The sequence below is a fragment of the Haemaphysalis longicornis genome, unplaced genomic scaffold (assembly GCF_048455015.1).
Source record: "Haemaphysalis longicornis isolate Haplotype H1 unplaced genomic scaffold, Haemaphysalis longicornis Haplotype H1 scaffold_6, whole genome shotgun sequence".
In the NCBI taxonomy this organism is placed as follows: Eukaryota; Metazoa; Arthropoda; class Arachnida; order Ixodida; family Ixodidae; genus Haemaphysalis; species Haemaphysalis longicornis.
Window position 1 is genome coordinate 184,873,380 of NW_027526407.1, and position 27,988 is coordinate 184,901,367.

General features: G+C 40.8%; 1 protein-coding gene across 2 annotated transcripts; it reads left to right on the forward strand.

The window, feature by feature from the left end:
- Positions 1–512: 512 nt before the first annotated feature.
- Positions 513–22,489, forward strand: LOC144142102 (uncharacterized). 2 transcript variants are annotated; one of them, XM_077673515.1, is made up of 9 exons: positions 513–602; positions 5,559–5,605; positions 6,341–6,388; positions 9,416–9,451; positions 9,594–9,696; positions 14,557–14,711; positions 17,751–17,798; positions 20,441–20,476; positions 22,305–22,489. In XM_077673515.1, exons 1-9 carry the CDS (start codon positions 530–532, stop codon positions 22,350–22,352), a joined length of 594 nt encoding a protein of 197 aa, XP_077529641.1. In that variant the 5' UTR covers positions 513–529; the 3' UTR covers positions 22,353–22,489. The 2 variants fall into 2 exon arrangements, with proteins under 2 accessions (XP_077529641.1, XP_077529640.1); XM_077673514.1 differs by lacking the exon at positions 22,305–22,489 and adding an exon at positions 21,262–22,174.
- Positions 22,490–27,988: the final 5,499 nt, after the last annotated feature.

Genomic DNA, 27,988 nt, shown 5'->3' on the forward strand with positions numbered 1-27,988 from the left:
TAAACGTGAACTGAGTCCGCAACTTCTTCGTTGTCTTTATTTAACTCACGCCCTGGCGTGAGCTGTCTCTAAGTGCTACCATGGCAGCCAAGCGGAGGATGTTGCTACGGTCTGCGGCCCTGTAAACGAAACAGGGTTCAAAAAACAAGAGCCCTTTTTGAGAATATTTTATTCTGAAGCGCATCTGATTTCCGTTCTAGTTGTGTTGGGTGGTTTTTATGGAACATCCTGGCACGTGTGGAGGTTATAACTCAGCACTGAAAAAAAAGTAAAAATAAAATACCCACACTCATCTGTAACAGAAATAAAGAGAACTGTAGTAATTTTCGTTTGTTTTCGACTTGTTTACTCAGAATTGCAGACTACAAAGCAACGGAAACGTATGCTGCTCCCCCATTGGCTTCAATACGTATGCAAGTAGGGCAAACACACAAAACTTGTACCACGCGATTTCCTGTTGCCAGAAAATTATATATAAGCAAACGGCTTTCAATCGCATCCAATGACAACTCTGGTGTCTCTTCGAAATATGGCAGCAAAGTTATCCTTTGGTTTTGCGTTTGTGGTGTTGCTACATGTTAAGCTTATTCAGGCGGAGTCAGGTAAGGATGCAGTAGATGCTCCTAAATGGGCAATGCTCTATCTCGTCTGTCACCTTAGCTTAGATTGCGCCTCCTCCTTTGTCATGGGCGCGTTTTAGGAATTAAGCACAGAAAAACAGATTATAATGAACTTTCTCAGAAGTATAGTCACTTTTCATTAGCTAAAGTAAATTTGCTTGCAGTTTTGAGAAATTTTTATGACATTATTTAGAGAAGTTTTGTGTATGGTCAAAGAGTTGTTCAGTTGATGTAACGGCTGGTATAAACTATGTCATTGTTGGGTGTTACTTTGAGATTTCGTTTCCAGATGTTTTGCATTAAACACTTACTACCGTAGAGTGCGGAGCCAGTGGAGGCTCTTGACAGTTGCAGCACTTCATAAAATTTTGGGAAGTGCACCATTGTGCCGATCTGCCCCATAATTCCAAATGCTCGCGCTAAACTATTCACCACACTAAACCCAACTACACATAAAAACAAATAAGTAATGAAGTGCGTTCGAATAAAACAACCTTTTATAAAGACAAAAAACTGATTCAGTTAGCGCTATCATGTGTTAGTAACTCAAAACGTGTTTTCGCCAACCCCAATGGTGGTCTTGTTAGCCAGAAAACTTATTGTAACCATCGTCTGGTGTAATTTGGAGATTTTGAGCAACGTGCACTTGGGGCGTGTTCAGAGGGCGTTCATGGTGGAGCAAAAGGCCTTTGGTGTGTCCGGCAAATCTTCCTGTGTCTTCTGGCTTTTATTAGTGCAAACCAACGCGAAACCGCTGTCCCTTTATGTACTGGCTCGACAGAAAAAAAATTCTGAGCAGCAAAGTGTGCGCCATTTCTAAGACTTCCGCACATAGAAGCCTGTTACTCACAGCCTGCCTTGCGCTTCTTTCTCTTTCAAAAAGACCTCAAAAAGAATGAGTTTTATGCACATCATTAAAGAATTTAGGTATTATATTTCTCAACGGTTGGGAAATTTTGGTCTTGGAAACTTCTGTTCCGGCTAACTCTCGTACTTTTTGTCCCGCTCGTATTTCTTCGTTCGATCTTGACCGAAGTAGTTAGATGTCGCGTGCCGGCTTTTTATTGTTGTCTTCCTTGTTGTCTGTATATGAATGCATATCCGAGTCACCATTGACACTAAGTCAATAGCACAGTCGGCACTGTAGACTGCAATAACAAAATGCCGAGCACGTGCAAAATTTACAGTAGGCCGTGTGTTCTTAGATAATATTTTGGAGTACACAAGAGCGCAGCCATAAGTTTTGAGGGCGGTTTATATTTGGCTGTATTTTACCATACGAGAGGGGTTAGTGGATCAGGGAAGGTGGCACTTGTTGGATAGTACGCGAAAAATGTAAATATTCAAAAAGGGTGGGAGGAACTTGATCTGCATGTTACGGTAGCCCCAGTCCATGAGTTACTTGTGTGTTCTGGAAACCTGCCTGGCCTAGGTTGAGTATACTCTATGTAGTGAAAATCACGAAAATAAATTTGGAGAACGCCAAAATATGCGTACTTTAAAAATTATACCTTAATAAAATTACCAATTTATTTTCCCACTATATAAAGCGAAAATGTGAACAAAGCAGGCACGTAATGGGATTTTTTATTCATCAGAGTGGATAGAAATTCGTAAGATGCCATGGAACAAAATCCTGCGAAGAAATGCGATGTAGCGGAGAGCTGAATTTCTGTGGACGAGGAGGTTTTAACTAATTATAGAGAATCAGAAGTGCATATGGCCCTTTCAGAAGCACAGTTGAAGAATGAAAGGGTGCGATTACAGTACACTTGCATCATTGAATTCTTAGGAGAACAGATAATCGTAACTATGCGGTAAATGTTCAGCTAGCGTTGTTCCTATTTCGACTTCACAGTTCAACAGTAGCCAATCACAACGCATACGCAATAAGTAGAAGCAGCTGGTCGAGCTGCAGACATAATTGTACCGTCATTGCGCGAATTACAGAATTGCTAGGCTTTTTCGAGATTGGCATCGGAGTAACAGCCTCACTGGTTTGGTGTTGCGTTTCGGTATTTTGGAAACGCAGCGTGCACGTTGTGCAGTATACCAAAAAAAGTTGCTACCGGCCATGATGTCTATTTTGCAGCATTTCTCCCGTTAAATTGTTGATTAGCAAGTGGATGGCAACCGTACGGTATTTGTTTGTAGCCGACTTGGTCATCGCTTGCTAACATTTAATTTTCCTTGCGCATCATGGATGGTTTTTTCGCTTTATTCTGCTTCATACTGTCTGTATTGATATCTTGTTTGTTCACCTACTGGTACACCGAATTTACAACCTCGTGGCATCCTCGATCACCCGCGTCATTTCTGCGTTGCTTGCACTCAACAAATTTATGCCCGTTTTGTTTTTAAAGGGCAGTTGTGCAGTCGTTGTAACTTCGTGACAACAAGCGGTGAACCTTCACGTACCATTTTTTACACTTGCTACAAAAACGTTATACTTAAGTGGCTGTTAGGTCACAAAAATAGAAACAATATTTTCTGTTTTGTCGTAACAAGATTACGCCTCCCTCAGCTTGAAAGTATGATTCTCCAGAAGTTTTTGGGGAATGATATCTTCTGCGAAAGATTTTTTTCCACTATAGTCCGAATCTTTTTAGTCCGGCTATTTACAAGTTGTGAGGGGGAATACACTGCATCGTAATTTCTAATTTAGTGGAGATGGTACAAAATTTGCTTACATCAAACACAATAAATTTCCGTAGCAGTTGTTTTCAAAAAAGCCCTTATTGATAATTTTTCATTCCAAGGATTAGTCACACACTTGTTGGTGAAGGGGCGCGGGATACATTTGTACCTTTTTGCCTCTATTTTTGAAAAGTGACGATTACAGCTTTCCTCAAAACATTGTCTGCATGGTCATATATTTCAGCAATGTAAAGAGGAGAACTGCATTGAAATAGGCGACTAAATGTTGGGCGCGTACATGATAGCTTCGCTCGAAATATCGCAGGACCGTAATCTTCTGCTACACTTGCAAAGTAACAGACTGACTTTTACCACTGCCCAGCTCTCAACCACGTTACCTATCATTGTCGTTCCTGACATGATGAACAATATGCAACATTATTCAAACCAACTCAATTTCTTTGCAATAAATGCTTGCGCGCTGATTTTGTCATCTTTAGTAGCTGTTACGCTTGAGATCGGGGCTCGATTGCGACTCCGGAGTAACGCCTTTCTGTATTTGTGGTTAAAAATGTTTTTAAACGTTCTTATTCATTTGTTGTAGAGTGCCATTCTATTTAAAACAATCCTAATTTTTTTTGCAGTTTTCTGTTTACCGTTTACCTCGAATGGGTTTCATGTTTGTTTAGTGCTGAACAATTGTGAAAACTACCAAAGTATACTGCTATATTGTAGTGGGAAGCGGTGTTGTTTTTATTATCAGCATTCGCGCCCTCCTTCTATGATGATGCTTTTTGCAAGCAATATCATCATTATCGCAAAAGACTGTGACTTCTGTTTGCGGCGCTTCCCAACTTCTTCCACTCGTACAATCTTTGCATACCTATCATCATCATCATCGCTGGGCTAGCACTCCCCAGAACATTTAGTCCCAGCAGGGTTATAAACGCCGTCTCGAAATCCTGGTGCCTCCCGCTATCATTATATACCGTATTTTTGTGAATATAAGCACTTTCTGATTTTTATGCTCCTCCCCTACTTTCTGCAAAAATTTTAAAACAAAGTGATTGCATGCGCATCTAATCACCCCCTTTCCTGCGATGCAGCGCACGTTGCCAATGACGCCAAACGCGCTTGTTCACTCGGCATGTAGCCGGAGCTGTCGCAGTTGTGCAGTCTTTGGCTTTTCATACACGGCCAGGCCAGACTGCGGGCGTGTACGTTACCCCGCTGCGGTCAGTCCAGCGGTGTTTTGTCTTGCTGCGTTCCAGCGCGATTGGAAAGCTAAAGAAAGCATCAATCCCCGTCGACCTTATAGGTGCATTTGAGAAGCGTGGAAGCAGGCCCAAGTTAATTGTGTGGCCAAGTACTTTAAAACTGATTGATGAAAAATTACTTCGCAGAACATAAGACGACGTGCTGTCGGATCCGTGCATCTTTATCTCTATTACGAAAGCTCAGCTGGAATAGGCTGTAGAAATACGTGTCTTCCTTGGACTTGACTGGTGCCGAAGCTCGAAATGAGCAAACTCCTTTCATACCTTTCACCTAAATAATGGGTCAGCCTTTGTAATGTGTCCTTAAGCTTCACTTATATTTAACATTCTCGTAGTGGAATGGCTCATGGTTCCTACATAAAAGCCAATGTCTCCTTTTTCTCCACTTTACTCAATTTCTATTGTTTTAAACTAATACTCACCTATTTTGGAGCCGGTAAAATACATTCGTCGTCGATGGATATATACGGCCACTCTGCACTGAATTAACAGGAACCCGTCAGAGTAAAGCGGAAGCGAAAAACAACGTCTTGTAAATAGTGCGTTCCTAAAGAACCGAAACCTTCAAGTTGCATTTTTAAGCTGGTGAGTAAATATTTTGTGGTAGCACTTGAAGCATACATTGCGAAGCATCGGATGGGATTATTGAGTTCCTAAGGATTGCATGAAATACACTTGTGGATATGTAGTAAGGATGCTATTTGTTTTTTGCTATTTACTGTTTGCTCTTTCCTATTTGCCGATGCACGTAGCGATTTCCTGGCAGGGACAACTCAGAACTCTAAGAATGTCCGCAAAATATTGCAGAAAATAATACTTATTATTTCAATTTTTACGGTAGGGTGGTCAATAAGTCAACACTCAGCCCTATAGGTGCCATAACGTGAGATTTTCGCAAATCGTCCTTTGGACCATTTGTACAGTTATGGTGCACGGAGAATCAAGGCATTCAGTGGTGTTTTTCGGCTCTCAGAAGTTTTCTGTCAAAACATTGTCCGACAATACTTTCTTGCTTTGATTTCAGCCTCATGCTTGACTGCCACAGTATCTAATTATCTCACGTCTGATTCGGTACGTGCTTTCAATATTTTTGCTTTATGTTGTGATGCATACCTTGTGTGAATAAAATTTCATATTTCTTCTTATATAAAATATTCACTCGGTAAAGCATAAAAAGCACTTAAAACTGCAAATCACGTCTGATATTCACGGGTGCTTTTGACGGTTTAGAATATTATCTCGGCCTTGACAATATTTTGGCAAGTAAATCTATAACCATTGTGACTTTCCAGAATAGTATGTTACACATATAATCCTGTCAAAAATACAAGCAAAACAGCAAACAGAAATATTAAAATTTGCTATCTCACATCGTGCAAATATTGTCGTCCTATAGAACAACCCCCACCAAGAGAAGGAGCGTTATTATTTGCTGTAAACATCAACCTTTTCATTCCAATCTTCGCCCATTCCATATAATAATTATTTGTGACAAGTAGCTTGCCTAAATTACATTTGAAGTGCGATGTACGTTTTACTGTAAGGCACATAATTCCTAATAATGGTGTCATTCCGCGAGTGCTTGGATTCTGCGTTCAATAAACTTCTAACGCCACACTAAACTTTTCGGGAAGAAAAAATTGTAACTGATTGTGTATATACCATAAAACTTACAAGAGGCAAAGAAAATCATTTTTGCTCAATTATTTAGCTGTCCGAGTCAAATTTCACTGACTATATTTGGGGGATAAAAACTAGACAGAGCGCTATAAATTTATCTCTAAAGCCAGTACCTTTGTTTTTTAGAGCACCTGCTACGTTGACCAGACGATTGACTACTGCACTCCATTCAACGTAAGCTACGTTTCTCTCTCACAATTTATTCAGTCACCTCTTGAAATTGAAATCATATTCAGGGCAATGAGCACAACATGTTGTAATCCTGAAGAAAAATGGCTCTCTCAACTTGGTAAACTGCTCATGTATCCGGGAGGACATAAACCTCACCTACAGAACTCCACTCGCTCCAGCCTGTGCTACGTAAATGTAATTTCTGCCCCCGAAATTTATCTTGAACCTTTACATAAATGGAAACTTGTCGGATTTTAGTAGAAGTCTTCGTGGCCGCTTTTAAGCGGATTTATTTTCACCACACAGCTCGCTACATCAAATGCTATATTTATTTTTAAGAGCTCTAATGTTTTTTGTAATATTTGTTTTTTTAATAAATACTACAATTTCACCTTACAGTTCTTAAAGGGACACTGAAGTGAATTTGTCAAGCTCCCGTTTTTGCTTGCACTGCGTAGACTGGCTCGAATTAGCACACTTTTCATCGTTTATTCGGTTGACAAATCGGTAATTATTTTACAAAGCACGAAAGAAGAAAAACTACCATGCGCGGTTTGCGGCGGCCGCACCAACTAAAGCTGTGACGTTAGGAGGAGCGGGCACCGTGATTGAACGATGCCCAAGGTGAGCAACCAAACAAGTTTCGGTTTCGGTTCTCTAAAACACAACCGTTGGCGTTGTTGGATGGGCATTCTCAATAACTCAGTAATCATCGTACCGCGCTTCTGCCATGTTGTCAGCTGTAAAAATGCATAAAGATAAGCCTCCTGGGACAGATTGGAATCGTAGCATTCACTAGCCGAAACCTACGCAGTGCATGAACGCCCTTTGCGTACCCGCAGACGCCCAAATGTCATGAGCTTTTCCCCCATATTTGGAGCTTGCCTCCCTCATGCCTGTGTCGTAAAAAGGGTGTTCGCACCAGGTCAAGGGTCTGTTCATTCTGGCCTGTGCCCACTGCCTGCAAGCAGTCGGTGCTTATGGCAACAGCACGCCAACGAGAACTCGCTAGCGCGCCTGTGCCAGCCTGCGCGCGTTTTGTGAACTAGTTCGTGGAGCCATGAAGGTTGCGGCCCAAAAAAAGATGAACTCAATATAGAAAACATCGGCGGAAAACGAAAAAGTTAACTTGCAAAAAAAAAAGCTCGTACCCGCGGGGATTCGAACTCGTGACTTGCAAAATAGTTGCGGTGGCATACTAGCAACCCAGACCACTCGGCCACGGAGCAGGCTCCGCTGGTATTGGTAATATAGGGTATATATTGTACAACCAGTTTACACTTTTATTTAGTTTTGACATTTCAAGCAGCTTAGGTGACTATTTGTTGTATTGCGCTCGTGCAGTAAGGGTCGCCCGAGTTTCCACAATAGCTCACGTCAAGCAATTGCATTTCGTAGACGGAAAAGCGTTCGCAGATGCGTAGTCGTGCTGCTGACCGCTGTGCTTGTTCGCCCAGCGCAAAAAAGTGCTTCCCGCCCCCTAGTTTTACGTTGTACGGTAAAAATATCATTTGATTTTATTTCCTTAGTACCTATATTGACTTCGCTGACTCTTCTCCCGCCTTCAAGAGGCCTTATATTTTCCTACTGGCATACCAGTCAGCGACGCGTCGCATGTGCGCTTGTGCAGCGCTTGTGTGAAGCGACCTTGACTTGGAGCTAGATACAGTGTACAAACTAACCAAGTAAAGAAAGGCAAATTCTACCATTCACAAACGTGTCCTGGCTTCGTTTCAACTGAGCGAACGAATTGCGACGACCCGTCGGCGGCCGGCGGACGAAACGCTGGGCCGACTGACTGTCTGAAGGCCGGGGAGCCGTGCAGTGGCGCAGCCAATTGCCAGCTTATCCCCTCCTGACGTCACACGAAAACGCCGCAGAAAATGGGCGAGCGTAAAGAGAGGAGGATAGCATTTTCGAATTAATTTTTCTACTAAATAAAATCGCGTAAACGCGCCCAGGGTGGTCGAAACATGGCCTGGGGACTCCGGACTATAATTTGCGCAAGTAATCCCGCAATGTTTACATATCACTTCAGTGTCCCTTTAACATGTTCAGCGATCCTATGTTTGATATTTTGTGTGAGCAGTTCATATTTCTTTGTACATTGTAAAAAAAATGCACGCTGTGGGCCGACAGTAGAGCGAAGCGGAGGACTTGTACACTGAGGGAGCAATTCCTAACATTATATTTGATCAGAGAAATCAAGGGTGTTTCGGGACGAACACAATAAAAAATAAAATAAGGGTGCTCAAAATGAAACTGAATAAATAACAAACTTCGTAAACTTTGTTCTTGGCATGTTTTGTAGACATTATGAACATACGTCTAAATTCGAAAGGGGACGTAAACGTTACGCGCTCAATGAAATTTGGTTTCGATAATTTTGTGGGATCGTACAATTTTGCAACGAAAATCGGCAATTTCTTCCAAGTTTATCCTGAATATTTACAAGTTACACCACGTCCATTGTGAATTGTGTTATGTAAAGGAACTACTACTTTTAAAGTTCTCCAGTTAACGCTCATATCTCTTCGTAGTCGTTGGTTACAAACAGACACGCCGTTTTAAATACCCATCATTTGCGATTGCTAAATATGACCGTGTTGTTCTGGCAAGAGGCTTGACATATTTAATACAAAGTTTACATAATCTTAGCATAAATTTAACAAAAAGACAAAGTGCTGTCTTTTATTTCTTTCATAGGGCAATTAGGCAACTATTTTATTTCACTTCTAACAATAAAAAACTGTATTTCAATGCCCTAGCAACTTTTATTCACCGGAAAAAAAGATATATGTATGCTTTTTGTTGTTTTCGATGCTTTAGTTTTGGCCACTACACAAGGAGCACCGCTACTGGTAGCTCTTTATGTGTGTCGCTCTGTAAAAAGCAGGGTATTCTCTTTCAAGTTGGAATACGTTGTTTTTCTACGACAAGATTCAAATATTAGGTGAAAAAAATACTCATATTGAATTTGTGGCTCTTCTAGTAATGCAAGTTAATTCAAAACTACACTTCCTGTTTCAGGAGAATGACGCAAATAAAGTGCGGGAGATTATAAATGTAAGTACACCGAAGCATTTGTTAGATTTAATTACTTTGAAAATATCTTCACTAACAGCGTTGTATTTGTTTTTGTAGGCCAAAGTGATAATCTACCACTTCACGCGGCATCTGCTAATCATAGTAATAATTGCTATTTCAGTGCACAGACTTCGACACAACTTATAAGGTTCTGGCGTTAGCACCTCTGATCAGCGATGCCCTTGAATCTACGCTACCGGAGGATGAACGGAATCAGAGCATGTGTACGTATATTTACTGTCCACTTACGATATCGCATCACTAGCACGATTAAAATAAAAAGGACCAAATAAAGGTGTAAGTCTAATTATTGGCCGTAATAAGCTCCCTCAGTTAAACGTTCTAGAGAAAATCATAGGTATGAACATAAAAATAGTGCTTCAGCTTTGCAGTAACTTCTCCAAGATAATGGGGGATTGCGTTTGAAATAAAAAACTGTATTCTTGTTTGGTCAGGTTGTTTGTCCTCACAGTATATAAAAAAACCGTGTGGCAGTAGGTACTTCGCAAAGGTACATATTTGATGTGACGTCTAGGACATAGTTTGAACAGAAAGCGACTTCCAGAATCGGTTAGTAAAATTTGTTGCCCAAGGATTTGTTTGCAGCTCGTAGTAAAATGACTTGTGGTTTTTTTACATGTGAAAATTTTGAATGAAAAATCAGTATTAAAAACAGGAATACCGTTTATTGTTTGAATATTCGAGGCAGTCAATGTTTTTATGAATTCACATATTCACAGAATATGATGACTTGTATTTGATTCATTCATATCAAGAAACGGAAGTGGAGGCCCGTGTATTAGCAGTTGTTTGGCCATTATATTTTAAAGCATCCGACATCCAATGTACTCTTTAGGCGATGCGGTGTTCACTTTACTAAATTTTAGGCTGAAAACTCCTAACTTTCTTCTTATCAATACCGTTACCTACTGGAAATATATTGCGGTCAATGAAGTGCACACTATATTAATCCGTGAGTGACTTTGCGATGTTTTATTCTTGCTTCTAACCTTTTATTGCAGAGCACGTTTGGGGCTGGCTTTGTCATTGTAGCTCGGTCACTTGTACTAAAGTAGAGCCCACGGCATACAGTCACAGCGGCGTCCCGTCGTATCGGCGTCCCACACAGGCTTGGAAAACCAAGTGTTTTCTATACACATAACCCTTTGGAACTCGTGAACCGCTGACGCTTGTCCTACATCTCCCATTTGCTTAGCGCAAAGAAAACTGCGGGTACATTTCAGACAAAATTTTGGTGTATAAACAGCAGCTCCCGCTTTTATTTAGTTAGGACAGCTTGTTGGGTTAGCGTAATAGTGAGCGAAAAAATTGGTCGCCCCAAAAAAATGCTGCGTCCAAATAGAGGCACAAAGTTCTCAGCTGAGCAAACAATATCGGCCCCGTCAATCCTCTTGTCATTTCAAATGTCGAGAAAAGGCGATAGGCGACTGGTGCGCCTGCCACGTAAATGCATATCTTGTTTTTCCCGCCGAGGGAGCGAGCACTGCGAAGGCGGCAAATTTGAATTACATTATGCAAACCTCAGTTCTATTCGTAAGACAGGAGTGAGACAGAGCGGCGAAGAGTCAGACGGTGGTAGCAGTGAGACGATAACTGCGCTACAGCCTGATATGGCGAATCACTGGTGTGAACTTCCGACAGCTTTCTCATTTATTGGAACTGCTCTAATGTTTTAAGGCAGGGGCCACGACAGTCTCTAATTAGTAGCGGGATTGTTTTTTTACTCTATAAAGACCATAATGTTTTAGGTATTCTTTGAAATATCACCATGGTGCGTCGTGCATTGCCTCCAACATTGTTTTACTTAAGACGGATGCGCACAAAACTTTGCTGAGTGGTATTGCATCTCAAAAATTGTCACTTCTTTAGATGCTACTACAACATGACTTCACAGCTTGTCCTAATCATTGTGCAACCGCTCGTGTTTTCTAGAAGGGAAATATGATAAAATCCACGTCCACACATCTCTCCCTTTATGTTAGAAAATCTTAGTTATACATTCGAAACATCGTATTAGCGGGTGAGAGTTAGCACACGTCATTTAGGGGGCTGTATTTTAAAGCCGAACCGTAAAGTACAATTTCTTACAGCCATAGCTCATAATACATCTGCGGTCTTTACTATGTAGTCCTACAAATGGGCTTAATATTCTGTTCGTCCTTTAAAATGTAGTTTTTGAGCTTTCGGCCATTTAAAGTTACCACATTTTTTTTATGTCTGCAACCTATTAAAATACTTCAACGAATAAAACTTTCTTGAAGCGAATCAAAGAAATTACATTAAAATAAGATATTAAAAATGAGCAGCAATGTTTGAAAATAGTGGCGCATACTACACACTATCTTTAATAGAACCACTGCATCCTTCACTCTCTCTAACGGCATAGAACGTTTTGAAGAAGTACTCAAAAGGCCCAGAGATATTGCCAACGCTTTCAGCGCTTACTTTAGCGACTTCCCTAGCGTACTTCTCCCAAGTTACGATAATTGTTTGCAGCATGCTTTATATTCGGCGTTTGTGTATCCTAATGCACCGGTTGAAGTACATACGACGATAGGTAATCCTAATACAGCCAGTGCATGCTTCGATTACATTATGCGTCTTGTCCTAAAGTAATTCTCGATATCGCTTCACATACTCTTTCTTACATCGTAAACATCATGTTCACAAACACGGTATTCACTAACGAACTGAAGCAATGTAAAATAACTAAGAAAGAGGAAACAATGCCGTTATCAAAGAGGAGAAAACCTTATCTAAAAGCGGCTTTTCAACTACCTACAGAAATTATGCCTACTGAGACGGAGACAACTAGGGTTTCGGGGTGGTCTGTCTACTAACCTTTTCCTATTAGCATTACAGATAACAAAAGATCGAAATTGATAAAGAAAAATACGTTAGATCCGTTTAATTACTCTAATTAGACCTTTGACTGCATTATTCATGACATTTGTAAACTGGCATAATCGGGCATAAATGACCCTCCACTACAGCTCCTCGGCAATTCGTTCGTGCGCAAACAAAAAGCAATATGGGTTTTTTTTTCTGACACCAAAACTGTAAAAAAAGGTCTGACATAGGGATGTATTCTTGTACTTTCAATATTTCTGACCTATATTTACGACCAGGCGAATTGTCTTGCATTCCTAACCAACTGCATTTGGTACTCCGATGACACTATCTTCTTTACTTGCATTTGAATTGTGGCCAATAGAATTTCACAGCTGAAGGATGGCCTTGTTGAGATTTCTCTCTGTTGTCACAAAAATCAAACGTAATTAACCCATCCAAGGCAAAATTTCTGGTTTTTAGCACACAAACAAAGCATTGTTAAGACCTCAGCCCTGTATACAGTTATACTCTTGCGATCATAATGACTGATGAAAACACATTGCTAAGAGTTGAACTTGACCGTTTTCTTAAATTTGAAGCACGCATTACCCTAATGAGAAATAAAGTGGCACACGGTATTCGTGCACTGATAAAATTACGCCATTATTTCGAAAAACAGATCCTAGTCAATTTTTACTACGCCTCGTTCCACAGACATATTAGCTGCTGTTTCGGGTAATGAGTCTTACTTATAACTCACACATAGCGCCATTATCACAAAGTCAAAATCGGGTAACGCGTTAATCACTTGTAGTCGTTTTGTTGTTGAAGTTGCCACCACTTTTTGTTGCTAAATTGATTTTGTACTCTTGATTTCTGACACAACAGCATTTAACGCTGCCGCAACTGCTTTGAGCATTCGCAATGAAACCGACCTTCTTATTAGTAAAACTAAACAAGAAAACACAAACCAAACCCGTTTTGCATTGCAAAATAACTTTTTGCTTTTAAACATATGCACACACTAGAGTAAAGAGACGTTCACTTTTACTTCAATTAGATTGAGAACGAGCTGCCTTATACAACTAAGACAACGTGAGATTCACACATGCTCAATTGTTCCTTTCGTTCCCGTTTGCCGAATGCATTACACAAACTTTCGACGTGCGTAGTCTCATTTCTCTTAATGAGGGTCTTCTCTTTTTGTTTCTTTGGTATATTTGCGCATTACATTTGGGGAAATGATATGTATGTATAATAATTCACTGCCTTGATATTGTATAAAGCAGGTAACTTACTTAAAAGGAGGTTTTTTTTCTTTATTCATTTCTGATTGTGATTTTAGCATCTGTGTGTTCTAATTGTTCACTCTGTTTTTTCAATGTGTTTCTTATTGCTCAAATGTGCTATCTCAACAACAGATGTCTGCGTGGGTTTGTTATTTTTCATGTTTTTACAGCATAGGTAATAAAATTACCTTTTGGCTTTTGCAGGCAGCTGCAAACAATCTATATCTGTGTAGGGTATCAATAATCAGGGATCCCACTTCAGCATATTTCTGTGGGACCCCTATATGTATTACCTATATTTTAGGGCCTTACCCTACTGGTACAACAATGAAGTTATATTCGGTTGTATTCTATAAATAACTTAGCATCACGTTTTACGATTCCGCAATGGCTGCAGTCAAATCTTATAAAATTTATAAATAAAAATCTGTTTGAACGCAGTGCGATCGTTCATATTGTAATAAGCAATGCCCCCGAGTAACATCCACGCCTTACGTGATCTCAGGAAGTGTTCAATGTTTGTATTATTCAGTGGCGCACTTTATTGTCATGTAAGCAGTTGTCAGTGTAATGAGAACTGTTTTTTTGAAGAACGAAAAACTGGAGGTCTATCGAGAAGAAGTGGTGTGAATAAACCAGTCGTTTGGAGCTTTACAAAATTTGAGTAATAAGTGCAGTGCTATCTTTCAATTCGAAGTTATTCCTCATCAATATAGCCTTGCATACAGGAGATCTTTCGACAAGGCTCAGCACGAAAGGCGGATGAGGAAATGATAGGACCAGTGCTTTTTTTATATATAGGTCGCGTGGGTTAAAGATGCACTCCCGCTAATTTCTACTTAATATTTTTCTTAAAAACTCACAACATTAGGAAACAATAACTAAATATTCTGTCATTCTGTGTTTCTGAGCTAAAATAATTTCATACTGTTTCTAAAATAGCAATGGCGGAAACCATCGTAAGTCTGTGCTCAGCTGGATATCCTCTTCCAACGCCTGACTTTTCAAAGACCTGTGATGAATACTTGGCTCTTGTGACTGTAACATGCGAAGAGCCAGTCACCTTGTCAATACCGGATGTCAGCAACGTTGGAGAGGTAAGTGCTTTCTGCCTGTACAATCCTCCCGCAACAACGATTTAAATGCGAGTGAAGAGAGTTGCAGTAGTAAAAAAAGTTTCATGTAAACTAATGGTCTGAAACACGCGAGCCAATGGCCGGATACTAGCCGCTTGTCGTTCCTGACTGGAACGTGGAGTCAGGCATAACTTTAAAGGGACCCTGCAAGACTTGTTTTAACTTTTTTGGAGCTCCTAAATGCTTGCAGAAAGAGGTCACCCGAACACCCAGTACTTAGTTTAGGGTGTCGCAAAGTACCTCAGCAAAACATGTCTGCCCTATGCCCATCAGATAACTTAAAAACTACACGAAAATATTTCTCTCTCTTTGCGGTTTCGACGTTCTTCGGCCACTCAATTACATCACTAAGGCTGTATAGCGGCTGCTGGCATATTTTCCTTCAGTTCCAGCAATGAAAGTTTTTTGATAGCACGTTTAAAATTAGAGCCACAAAAAAGAGAAACGGAAGGCGTATCTCCTGCGAGGAGCAAATCATGCAGTGCCGTTTCTTGCTGGCAATAACCATACGTTTTGCAGTGCTTCCACACGCGAAGGAAAGAGTAAAAAAGGTTATCAAAACTGTTGCAGGGTCTTTTAAAATAAATACACTCCTCGAAAATGAAATTGTGTCAGAGCAGACAGCTTCTATGAGCTTCCTCAAGTAGTTCATGCGCCAGCATATCCCGAACTTTGATGTTCGGCCGAGCAATATTCAGTCCTTTTGCATCCGCCCTCGGTCTTCTCTCAACTCTAGCACCTTAGGATTTCCGGTGTATTTATCAAAAATCGCAATTGATAACCCAATACACGCGAGCTATATTGTTTTGCGATTACCCCACCCTGCCGTCTTCATTCACGTCTTCCACTCGGCTTGCTGCACGGGATTAGTTTGAGAGCACGCCGAAAAATCGTACATAAGGCTTGTTTCATTGAATTTTATCATTCTTCAGGTAATATGATACACGTGCCACTGTATTTGCTAATATAGAGAGTGTTAATGCCTTATGTTAAATTTAAATTTTACACTAAACCTTTTTTAATAAACGACAATGTAATAGCGTAATAAATTTTACACTAAACCTTTTTTATTAAACCACAATGTAATAGCGTAATAAAATACCAACTACGAATGTCTTCTCAACTTCACTAAACACAACACTTATCGCATAGATTCACAATCCTTTTAAAGTCGTAATAAATGTCAGGTAACAAAATGGGGGTTATAAATTGCACCGCTTAGTAAGCCAATAAACCATTACGACAATACCTTCGCTCATAGCCAACAATACCAGTTCTTGTTACAATGGAACCCGCCTACCAAAATCCGAGTAGACATTTGAAGCAAGCGGCGTTCTTGCGGAGATTGTATTATTTATAGGAGCCTCTTGTATCAGAAGGAATTGACTCAATCGCAGCTTGTTCAAGTTGCATTTCTGAAAAACGAAATGCTGTATACTCTTTCATAAAATCCGCATAATTTACTAGAGAGATGTAATAGCATATATAGGCGTAATACAGTTGCTGTTTATTTGCGGTCACCCTCAAGCTGAGTAATAATATGCTTTATGAACTCAACGCATCCATAATAAATAGGCCTCATTGGGGCTGGCCATATTAGGTAATTTTTGTAGAGAGCCATTTTCAATAAGGGGTAAAAGGACATTATAAGACTTTGTACGACCTTGTAAGAGTTTTCTTCGCTGAGAGCGATCAGAAGTTACGTAGATTATTAAAATTATTGTACGCTTCCACGGCTCGTAAGCGTATGAGATATTGTAGTGTGTAGGTTTCGAAGAATCAAGTGTAGGAAATACAGAATTTCCACATTGCTTGTTTCGAAAGTATTTTGAAACGTGTGCCGATCTAACACCAAATTCAGAAAAATGAAGTTTTTTTACACACGCGACTATCTGAAATTCTGCATGAACGCTCCACTTCCTCCAGGCCCGCCGAACTACCGAACATTGGGCTTCAAAAAATGTGCCCCTCCTATGATAATTTTTGGTTTCATTTTACCTGTACATACAATCGAAGGTAGGCAAAACAGTGATACGAAGTAATTATTCAGATAATTGTAACTTCTCAAATGTCATGTAAGAACAATTTTTATTTTTTGGTGGTATCAACGTCACGGTTGCTCAGTATGGCGCCGTCGTACGGGAGAAAACGGGATATCGATTTATTCACGATGGCCTCTTTGCCCTGAAAAGGCTGAAACTTAATCCCCATTTATTCCCTTTCCGTGGTTAAGGTTTTGATGTTACGTAATTTAAGTTCAGTTGTTAAACGAAGTGGGATGGACAATTAAAATATAACCTATTAGGAAGCAATCCTTGAGAGGGAAAAAAATTTCAGTTTTTTTTTGTTTTGATCTTTCGTTTTAAGTTTTATGGTACGCTACACAACCCTGCAAACTACCTCATACGTCGTCTATTTCTTGTGAAATGGATTTAAAAATCATTTACTCCGCGAGATGGCTTCAGGATATCTTGAACCAACGACTTTTGAAGTTACTCATTATTTAAACAAATTTATTTTTATGGGTTGCATGACCGAGCTCTCCTTATAGAACCCCACTTTTCCTTCTATAAAACCGGAAATTTTATCAATCACCTACACACTGCAGGCCAAATCCGACAGTTGCAACTCATTTTTGTAATGTTTCATGATTCTTTTTGACAGGCATCACAGTTTTGCAATTGTAGTCTACTTAGCAACATAACCCTTCTCAATAGTAATGAAAATTGTCCTCTAAAGAATTTGTTAGTGCACTTATTCTAGAAACGCATTAAAAACAAACAGGTGGCAGGCCAAGAAAGTGATTCTGCGTTTTCTAGAGAGTAAAAATTGAGTAGATTCTAACCTTCTTGATTGTTTATTTGAAAGAGTGCCGCAGGTTTTGTATACAGCAAACAAACATTTCATCAAGGCATTTGCTACATGGCCACTTTTTGCTATACATTTTCCGCATAACATATTACACATTGACTTATTGCGCTGTCGTTTACATTTTTCAAGTGCACCGAAGAAGTTACTGAAGTTTGTAATACGGGCGACAAGATTACTGTAAGTACTTCTTGCTTCTATTGGTTTTGCCCCTATGTAGAATGTGGGACATGTTGTTACAATAAATACTATTGAGACTTAGGTGACTGCTGTATTTGAACCTGTATACTGAGATAAAACGTCCGCCTTAGAAAACACCGGTTTTAAAACAAAAGCTCGTGAATACTGTTGACTGCCGTTTACTCTGAGGTAATAGCCAGTATTTCATTATTACGTAAAACCTCAGCGTAAAAAATGCTTAGCCTAAACGCGAATGTCGTGCAGAGAATTCTCGTAGCTACCGTATTTACTCCAATAATAGTCGCACACCTTACTATTGTCGTGAAAGTTCGATTTTTTTGATTTCCCGTGCAATTAACGCACCCTTAACTTGCCTGCAGAAACATGTCGTATGGGTGCTAAGTCTATCTTATGATGCTCATAGTTACATCTCTGTCCTTCAATTTCAAAAAGGACAGGCCTACGTTACTGCGGCAGACGTCGATATTCGCGATATCAACTGGTATGCGTTCAATACTGATTAAGATGAAACACACACTAAATGCGCCTAACGTACTGACAAGACAAAGTAACAAACGCGCTCCGGGTACTGCGTCAGCAACCATGTCTGGTTTGATACTGCGCACTCTGACACTGGCGGCCACTAATTGGTTGAACTGTTGTCACCTCACAGCAGACTTGTTCAGGGGCGTTCCGTAATTCATGAGAACACTTTATTTTCGTGACTTTGCAAAGCAGTTGGCGGCAGTGTGCGGAGTTTTTATTGTTTTTTATTTTTTTGTTATGTTCATGAGACGTGTCTTAAATTTTTTTCCCCACAATTTGCTTGCGTTTTCTTTGCTCGAAAGTTTTCGGGAAAAATTACACCCTAGTGATCAACCAACCCCTAAATTCGCATCAATTTTTTAAAAAAAAAGTGAGATCATCACGAGAGTAATTGCGGTGTATAAAATCTCTCACAAAAAATAATACTGCAATAAAATTTCCACCCTTCTTACTTAATTGAGGTTCTAGTCAGAATATGTCGGACAATTTACTAAATTCATATTTATCAAGATTTATTTCAACTTAGAGGCCAGAAAAAAAGTCGTTGACACGCAAAAACGATTTCTATGAATAATGATTACAAACTTAAACTTGTCATTTGGGCCGTAATACCTTTTTTCGTTAATTGGATTTTCATGGTGCCCCTAGTTGATTGCTGTAATTTGCAACTACAGTTTTAAACCCACTTTCAAAAATTTAAAAGGCACCTATGGGGCCGGTAATTTTTAGTACACAAAAGATGGAGATGATACCGTGTAAAATAAAAAAAAGCCTTTCTTATAACATGCCATATGAAATTACTGCCTGAGCAAGATACGCCGTATATTAGCGCAGTGTGTATAGAAGGGTTCCTGCTCGTCGGTGGACGATGCGCAGTTGTGGAATACTTCGGCGGTGTGCGAATATGGAAAAGTAAACAGCAGCACCCTACGGCAGCCCGCCCACAACCGCTGCACCGCCTAAAAATGGGAACTATTTGCCTTCTCTTGTGGGTCTAATATACTTGAGAAGCGCAGAGCGCACCTAATTACGGTTTGTGTTTCCGTCTTTCATTCACCACTGTGCCGCATTTTCTATACATCGTTCATATTATTTCTTCCACCGATATTTCTACGCAAATGCTGGAAAAACATTCACGAAGCACATGTTTACAAAAACGTCAATGGTTGCTAAGCAGACTGCGACCGTTAATATAAGCCATTTGCTACTAAACACACTGCGAAATGGGGTGTTCTGCAAACATGTAGGGCCGAGTGAAGTTTAAAACAAGGACACTTTAGGAGATACTCAGGGTGGTCTTGAAAAAGAGGTCGAAATATCTCATTCTTTCAAATGGCGGTCCCTGCCAGTGATTGGCGCCACCGCAACTACCATACACATGTATATACTGAGTCCAGGACAGGTTAAACATAGGTGCATTATAGGTACAATATGTATAGGTGCATTATAGGTGCATTATGATGAAGTGGTTTCTTTAAAATATGAAAGTTTTCTATTTCGACAAAGCAGAATGAACTGACCGATCCAGCTACTGCCTCATTAGGCACGCACCTAAACAAAACAAAGGCTGCATGATCGCAAATGTATCATTCATCGGCGCTGTCACATATAATGGGGAAAATTTTCTTCTTGCAAAAAAAGTTGAAAATTTAGGTTTACTTTCCAGACGTTAGGTGCATTTAAGGTTAAGTTATTTAGGTTAAGTTAGGTTAGGCTAAGTTAGCTTAAGTTAGGTGCATTTGCTTAAGAGGGTTTACATGACCGGTCAGGCGTTACAAAACTATGCTCTAAATCGGCATCTAAGTGTTTCCACGATCTAAAATGTTTCATTTTTTTTATGTTGTCCAACATGCTCTCAAGTTTGGGGACCGGCTTTATTGTCACCTGTAATTTATGTTGGGGAAGTTACTTAAAATTATGTACAACCGCATTAAACCCATGATTATTGAAAAAAAAATACTTTATTGGCTACCGTTGACACCATACATAGAACCTGTTGGTGCGAGAAGAAAAGGCAAATACCAGAAGAAATAGCAAAGCGACGGTATTTCTTTTTGCCCTAGAAGAACTGAAACGTTTTTGTTATCTCATTTCAGTGGAAAAACATCAAGGAACAAATTGGTATCCTCCGGGTAAGCAAAAATTTTCATATGTAAAGCGTGACCGCCTTCATAATTCCTCATAGACTATTTTTCATATGACGTATCTATCCTAGTCCGGATTTTGAACGCTGTACTGTGTTTTACTCTCTGAAAAGTTGGCTAGTGTGAAAAGTTACATAGTGTGAAGAGTTTTAATAGAAATAAAGAATGTAATTTTCGCAATAGCTGAATAGGTAGCACATGTACCCAGCTCCGGAACAAAGCAAAGCTCCTCCACTTCTTTCGCTTTATGATTTGGGATTTTATTCACCATTCCTTGAAGCACGCTGTAGTTAACACTTTCATATAAAAGAACTCAAAATTCCGGTGCCGTGAGGTGGTACAGCTTGGAGCAATGCTATAAACCCAACCGCAGCTATAACACAAATAAAAAGAGCAAGGCTCAGAAGCACTGTTTGCCATTTATTGAAGGCAGTTACAAAATTAAAAGAACCGATGGCGTCAATTTAACTTTCGTGGCGCTATTATTGGGTCTTAGTACGACAGTGGCGCGATAAAGGGCAAACAGATTATCTACCGCTTTTATTTATTTATCAATTTTGATGTCAAGAAGCTATTCTGAAAGTGTTCATGCAATATACTTTTATTTAAACACCACCTGTTGCCATGGGACTTTTTAAATACATGAGTTTTGCACGCCGAACTACATCTGATGTATGTGGAAAGCTGAAAATAGGGTGCCGGTTTTTTTAAATGCCGCATGGGACTGTGTAAAGAGCGCCAAATTGTAAATACGTGGCACTTTTTGTTTTTAGCCTCCATCTCAAATGCAGCCACCACTTCTGGGATTCAGACCCCCTTTTTGGGATAAACAGCCCGCCTAACCACTGTGCAATCACGGTGGGTCGGGTGTCTGAGAGCAGCGTTTGTAGAAGGTGTTAGCCGAAGCGAGGCCGGGTGCCCACTTTTAAGGATGCATCACAAAGTAATTCCGGTGAATCATTTCTTCATAGTATAAGGGGCAGCACAGTGATGTGCCCCAAAACTCCAATCTTGTTCTCCCTACAAGAGTTTCTTTTTCTTTCTGAAGTCCATAATTGTCAAGTAAATCCCCTCATTTTGTATAGTCGGGGGAACTGAGTTGCCTGGAAAGGAATTCTGTTTTTCCTGCACCTTTGTTGCAAGAATTCTAACCATTGTAAAGTGCAGACACTCATTCCGAGGATGTTATGTAAGTTGTTGAGTAAGGGTAATGTTATCGAGGATCCCAATGGCCTTTTTACTTTTTCACAATCAATTCCTCAAACCCATTTTTGTTGATGGACACGCCACCTGCTTTCGATCGCTTTCCTAATGAAATTTCTATCACTAAAACAGGAGGTAAACCAGTTTTTAAGATCTTCATAAAATAGGGAACGGGTCTTTGCCAGAGTTTGTAGTGTCTGGCATAGGAGTTGGGTTCTAGCTGAGTTGTCGCTCACTTACTGACGTTCATTTCGTGCATTCTTTCCTGCTACCTACTCCGTGCTCCCGTTTTTCAAAGATATTTATTACTTTTGTTCGCAACCTCTAATAAGCGGGTACATGAATAAAGCGAGAAAGTCTGAGCGCACTCCACGAATACACCGTTGTTTATTTGACTCTGTTCAAATAAATTTTGCTGCGTTTCACTTTTATTCTACTTTGATATTGGTACTCTTGAGACACGTCGCCATACGTTTAACTGTTTTTTTTTTACATTTTACTGGTAGCAAGTGTTGTCTTTTTTATATTTCGCGCATAAATGTTTACCTTAAAATTATATGCACTAGGAATGCAGTAAACAGTATTTTTTGTTGTGTGTCACCTTTCTTTGCAGTGCGTGTACTTCAGGTTGTGGCCAGTTCTGCCACCACCGGAGTACTAAGAAAGAAGCCCCGCCTCTATCCAGGGCATCCAAAATTCGAGGAAAAAGATTGTGAGATGTGGGGCGATATTATCATAAGAAAGAACTCCAGAACAAGCATTTGTAATACGCATAAATAAAGCTCACACAAGCAATGCCAATTCTTTAAATCTTCTTCAAACCAGCGTCATTACTTCTGGTTGAAGACGTCCTGCGTGTTTTCGTACACCCTGGAGTGCCACCGTTGCCGGCAATAGCGCACTCTTATTACAGCAAAGGTTGTGTAACTGTAACGGGGCAAAATACTCCACGCACACCGGTGAGCACGTTCTGCACGATGCCCCCAAATCAGCTCTGTCGCAAACTTCGACTGAAAAAAGCATCTAGGTAATATTGGTTACATCATTATTTGCAATTTAGGTGGGTATTGGACAGCCTATTACGACTCCACCAGAGAACGAACTATGGATCGTAGTAGCATAAAATGTTTGAATATTGACACCCCTAAAAGCAAATTCAAATGAAAACAACTCGAATTCTAAAAAAAAAGTACTTCATGTTTTTTTCAAACATCGCGTAAAGGCTGCCACAAAAAATTAAACACGACAACCGGGCTTTATTATTTTAATTTTTCCCTCCTCCCCAAATTTCTACCGACTAGCTATAATATTTGCTCTATTTTCATTTGTTAGAACAGTTGATCTCCGCATATACTGTTACAATGCACTGTTACGCTTCACAAATTTATTGTTGTTGCCCAATCCGTAAAACGCTCTCAACGCCAGCAGAATACGCGCACAGCATGCCATCGTACACCCACGGTCCCTTCAAAAGCATCAGCGTATCAGCAAGATCAAGGCGACTGTGCCATAATTTTCGGCAGACACACAACTTAACCTTCGAGGTTTTCGTTTTTGTCGGTAACACATAAGAGCATTCTCGACAGCATCAGCACGAGTTTAGAAACTTTGTTCTGCAAATAACGCAACAAACACAGTAAAAGCCTATGTTATTTGCCACACAACAGAGAGGGGCAATACGCCCTGTACCATGTGCCGGTGTCTCTAATTCCTTTCCTGTGCTAAAAAAATGGCAACATTGCGCGATATTTAAAGGACCACAATTTTGAAGAGATAATTACTCTTCAGCCAAGAAGAGCAGGAAAGATTCTATGCACTAGTAACCACGTTGTTAATAATAAAAATGGAAGATGCGATTGGCCCTTCACAATAAACAAATATACACTTCCGTACACAAATAAACCACACGATGCATAGCCAGGTTTATTGACTGGAAGCCTAACATTTGGCCTTCGCGGATTCAGGTAGTTCTACGTCGTTCATGGAGGTGTAGTAGCCCTTACATTTCAGTTCATACCAGACCTATTACACTCAAATAGGAACATGCACGGCTTCTTTGTAGCATTTCTGAGAAATGATTGTTCCTACGAAAATCTGAGCTAACAAAAACGCACGTTAGGAATCATGCGTGTAATATGAAAAAGGTCAGTACTTTTCGCTTGGGAAAGGGAGCTACTTATTTCAAAGCAGTTTCTAGAGCTTCAGGTATTACGATACAAAGTGGTAACAAGGCTCCCGTTCTTGGGGCCGAAACATTATTTTTTTATTGTTCTGTTGTGGCTGGCGTCTTCTTTACAATGTATTCTAATGTCATTTCCCACCAGACGGGCATCCGTCGAGGCATCAACTTGAAATTATAGGAATATAACAGCAATATAATGCAGCACGAAGTTTGGGTACATTCTACAATACGCGCGGTAACTAGGGACTTTACCCAAGTCGTATTTGGCACTAGCAGATGAAGCCTGACTAAGGAAGTGTAGAAGGAGCCAAAAGAATAAGTAACAGGGGATGCTAAAAAATATTCTTGAAATATTTAGCCAAAGTCCAGTTGCCGCTACTCGTTCATAAGATCTTGAACTTGTTGTTTGTCTTCGCGAACTCGCCAGTCTCCGCCTGGACAGCCTTCTCAGCAGCACCTTTTGAAGCTGGTTCCACTGTTGCGCTATCACCAGTGTTGCCGGTTTATCTGACATTGACCTTCCTTTTAGAATCTGCTGCTGCGCACATCACCACTTAGGTGCTCCCTAACTTCACTCTCTGAATGTGTTTCCGCTCGCTAGCCCAAACAAGGAACGTCCTCTTCGCACAGTCACCGCATTTCTAAGCAGACTTGGTTAAAAGCGGAGGCGTCACTAAGCAAGCACGATTACGACTTTGGTTGGTCAGCGACATTTTTCCAGCGATATTAGGTCAAGGCTACCCACGGCCGTATCGCCAACACAGCGTGCCATTTCAAGGTGACCGAAATTGCGGCCAAACTATGCAGCCAGCGACAACACTGCCAGTGTTGCCCACCAGGGTATTGCTTAAGGGATGCATACTTTCTTTTTTTTATTACGTATGTATAAATTATAAGTTTGCTGAAAAACGTGAGAAACTAAGTTACATCCTAACACACATTTACAAAAGCCTAGCTTTGCTGAAAACACACCTAAGAGCCATCAAAAACTGTTTTTAAATGCCAACTATGCTGAATATTTGTGTAAAATCTAAGGATATGAGTAACACTACATCATTATTCTGTTCTGCATTTATAAAAGCGCGGCAAACTACTCTTATCAGGCAAAACATATTTAAGTGTGGCGAATAGGAACCTGCACTGATTCTTGCAAGACACCGTTATACATAGGCGGAAAAATTGTTCCGTTGCATTACCAGGAAGGCGGTACACAATAGTGCCTTTGTGCAGTGGCAGCAAAACCCTCCTTTGTGGCGGGCGCACAGGAGGCGCATATTTTGCGACCAAGTTTATGTTCAGTGGCGGCTGTAGCGCCCTCATACGTTCCAAACTATTATTACCGAGCATTAGGTTCATGCAATATTACCTAGAGAGAGTTTACCTTTGCGATCGTCCGCCTCGATGAACCTGAAGGGTTTATAATTATACTCATTGGCGCTTGGTGTCTTGTTGGAAGTGCTAGAAATATATTATCCAGCCAGTTTTTTTCTCGCCGTGGTTTTTATTGAGCGCCGTTGCCAGCGGGAACCAGTGCGGCGTGTCCGAAAAAACGTTCCGAAATTTGTGTCTCCTAATAAAAAGTCGCAAACGCGCTAGCGCGGTCCTGAGTGGAAATGTTTTATAAAGACGGTTGTCACCTGGGCGGTTGACAAATTTACTGCTAAAAGAGCGAGCACAGTAACACAATCAATGGCTCTGTATGCATCAAGCTTATCAGAAAATTAAGAGTTGCGGTGCCGCCAATGTAAAAAAGAAAATTATTTTTGAAGGTGACTCAAACTGCAAAAAGAGGCGGCCTATAGTTTTGTGGGAACACCGGGTTGTCCGGGTAGACCTGCCAGACCGGAGGGTGACGGGAACATAAGAGATAAATGTGATGGGTTAGGCCTGAACGTATTTCTTCTAAGGTAAGAAATTTATTTTTGTGAAAACAAACATTTGCCTAATAATAACAACTGGTAGTACGCACACCTTCACATATATTCTTAAGGACGTTCCCGCAAGCCCGTAGGCGTCGCGAAATGACCGACGTATTGTGCACACCACCTTAACACGGCGTCGACATTTTGTATATATGGGCCGTTTCTTTTACAACAGCACCGCTTCTTTGCAGTTAACTTTCTTGAAACGTTAAAGCGATACTGCCGCCATTACGCTCTTTGGCAAAAAGGCTCAAAATTCTTCTTCTACGGGAACAACGGCATGTGCACACAATGGTTACCCCTTTGAAAACGACATGTGAGGGAACAAGCGGTTACACCTGCGCCAACCGGTTGCTCTGTTCCGATAATCGCCAAGGACAAACTTCTGGAAGGGAGCCCCGTCGAGAGCTGGGAAAAGACACGGAGGCTTCGCCGCCAGACATAAATTTCACTAGAAAGTGTATACTGAAGTGATTAGCGTGCAGTACTCTTCATAACAGTACAGATTTGTTTCAACTTGTGGTGTCCGAATATGGATTTTCATGGAGCCTCAGCTCCATAGTTTTTTCCCGTATGGAACAGTAAACTCGTCACCGAGTTGAGACAGGTGACTGGATGATCGCACGCCGCAGTGGTTGGCCAAAAATTAGCGACTTCAAGATGCTTGGCTGTAGCGAGCATTTTTAATTACAGTTGTCATCAGCAACAAATGCGTTTTTCTCCAATGTTAAACATATGCATATAGAATACGCTTGGGCGTCAACGTTTGCTATGGTCACTAATAATTGTAGCATTGTTAGTGCGCTCGACAGTTTTCCTTGGACGTTATTACCATGCGCGCATCGTATGAAACACAGCGTATTTACCTAACCTCACCGAGAATGGTTTGACCATCGCGCGTCGCCGCTTCCTGCCATTACCCGAACGAAGGCTACCCTTCGCGCTTTTCTTATAATTAACGTCAATATTTCTTTCCATGGCACCATGTTTAAGACCGACTGACTACAATGCCTTGCGTTTTGGAAATATTAAACGGTCGTCACACATTTACGCCAAATAAGAACGACGACGCCGTTGCAGAGAATAACAACGCAGCAAAAGATTATCTGTAGTTTTTGGGCTTCCAGTTATTGTTTATAGATCGGCGGGGACGCACATTAGTCCGCAATGGCGCACACGGCACACACTCTGCGACAGTGGCCTCACTTTAGATTAACGGTTCGTTGTGAAGACAAAAGCAAGTACATTTTTTTTTATTTTGTTCCGTTTTGCCAAAGAGTAGTGTAAGGCAATTTTCTTGTTTTCCTCTTTAGAGCGAAAAAATATGTATAACTATAACTACACAACATGTAGAGACAACATCGAATCGCGAGTGTTGTGTTCTTGGGCTACGTGTTTTTTAATATAAATATTTCACTTCCACTAGCACAGTTATCGCTCTCGCATAATTGTCTATGCGCACTGTTTATAATTACCTAAAAAAATTAGTGCCCTTAAACTCTGTGAAGTAGGATGACCTTCAAAGCTGGACACAGTCCACGAAGCGCACAAAACAAATCAAATTTATGGTTATTATCAATGGAGCGTAATTCTGAGTCAAATGGCTCAGTGAACCACTGAAGGATCCAAGCTATGTTCTTGCAGATAAACATGGAGCTGTCTGTGTCTCTTCCGTTTTGTAACCAATTTACTGTTTGTGTAAGGCTGGGTTAAGACTGTGGCCTCAACTGTCGTAATAACTTTAAAGAATGACGTCATTTCACGTCAGGGGAGCCAAACTGCGTGAAAGGGCACTGTTTTTACGTCCATCGATCGCGGAACAGGTGGGGCTTCGGAAATATGAACATAGCATAAAGGTATGTCCGCACTTGCCGCGCCGCAAAAACGCGCACCGCGAAACGCCCTTTTTGCGCTAAGGCACTTTGCGCCATTTTTAACGAGCTACTCAGCACCCGGATAACGTGTGCTGTGAAGTCAGTGCTCTCCCCGAGGAGCTCGCCTGCGCTGACCGCGCGGACCCGTTCCTCCCCTGCTCCTCTTCGGAGAGGGGTTAGTACAGGTTCCCTGGGCCGCCACCGCCGCCGCTTTGGCGCCCGCACACTCACAGTAGTGGAGCCGTCAAAAAGCGGTGGTGGTTCTGAGCGCCCGCCGGGGCGCGATATTGTTCCCGCAAGTGAGGACGTGCCTTAACAC

What these genes read in the sequence shown, in the direction of transcription:
- LOC144142102 (XM_077673514.1), top strand. Translation starts at nt 530, where the DNA reads ATGGCAGCAAAGTTATCCTTTGGTTTTGCGTTTGTGGTGTTGCTACAT. An exon ending in ATTATCTCACGTCTGATTCG is followed by an intron (nt 5,606 to 6,340) that starts GTACGTGCTTTC and finishes TTTGTTTTTTAG; the next exon opens with AGCACCTGCTACGTTGACCA. An exon ending in TGAACGGAATCAGAGCATGT is followed by an intron (nt 9,697 to 14,556) that starts GTACGTATATTT and finishes TTTCTAAAATAG; the next exon opens with CAATGGCGGAAACCATCGTA.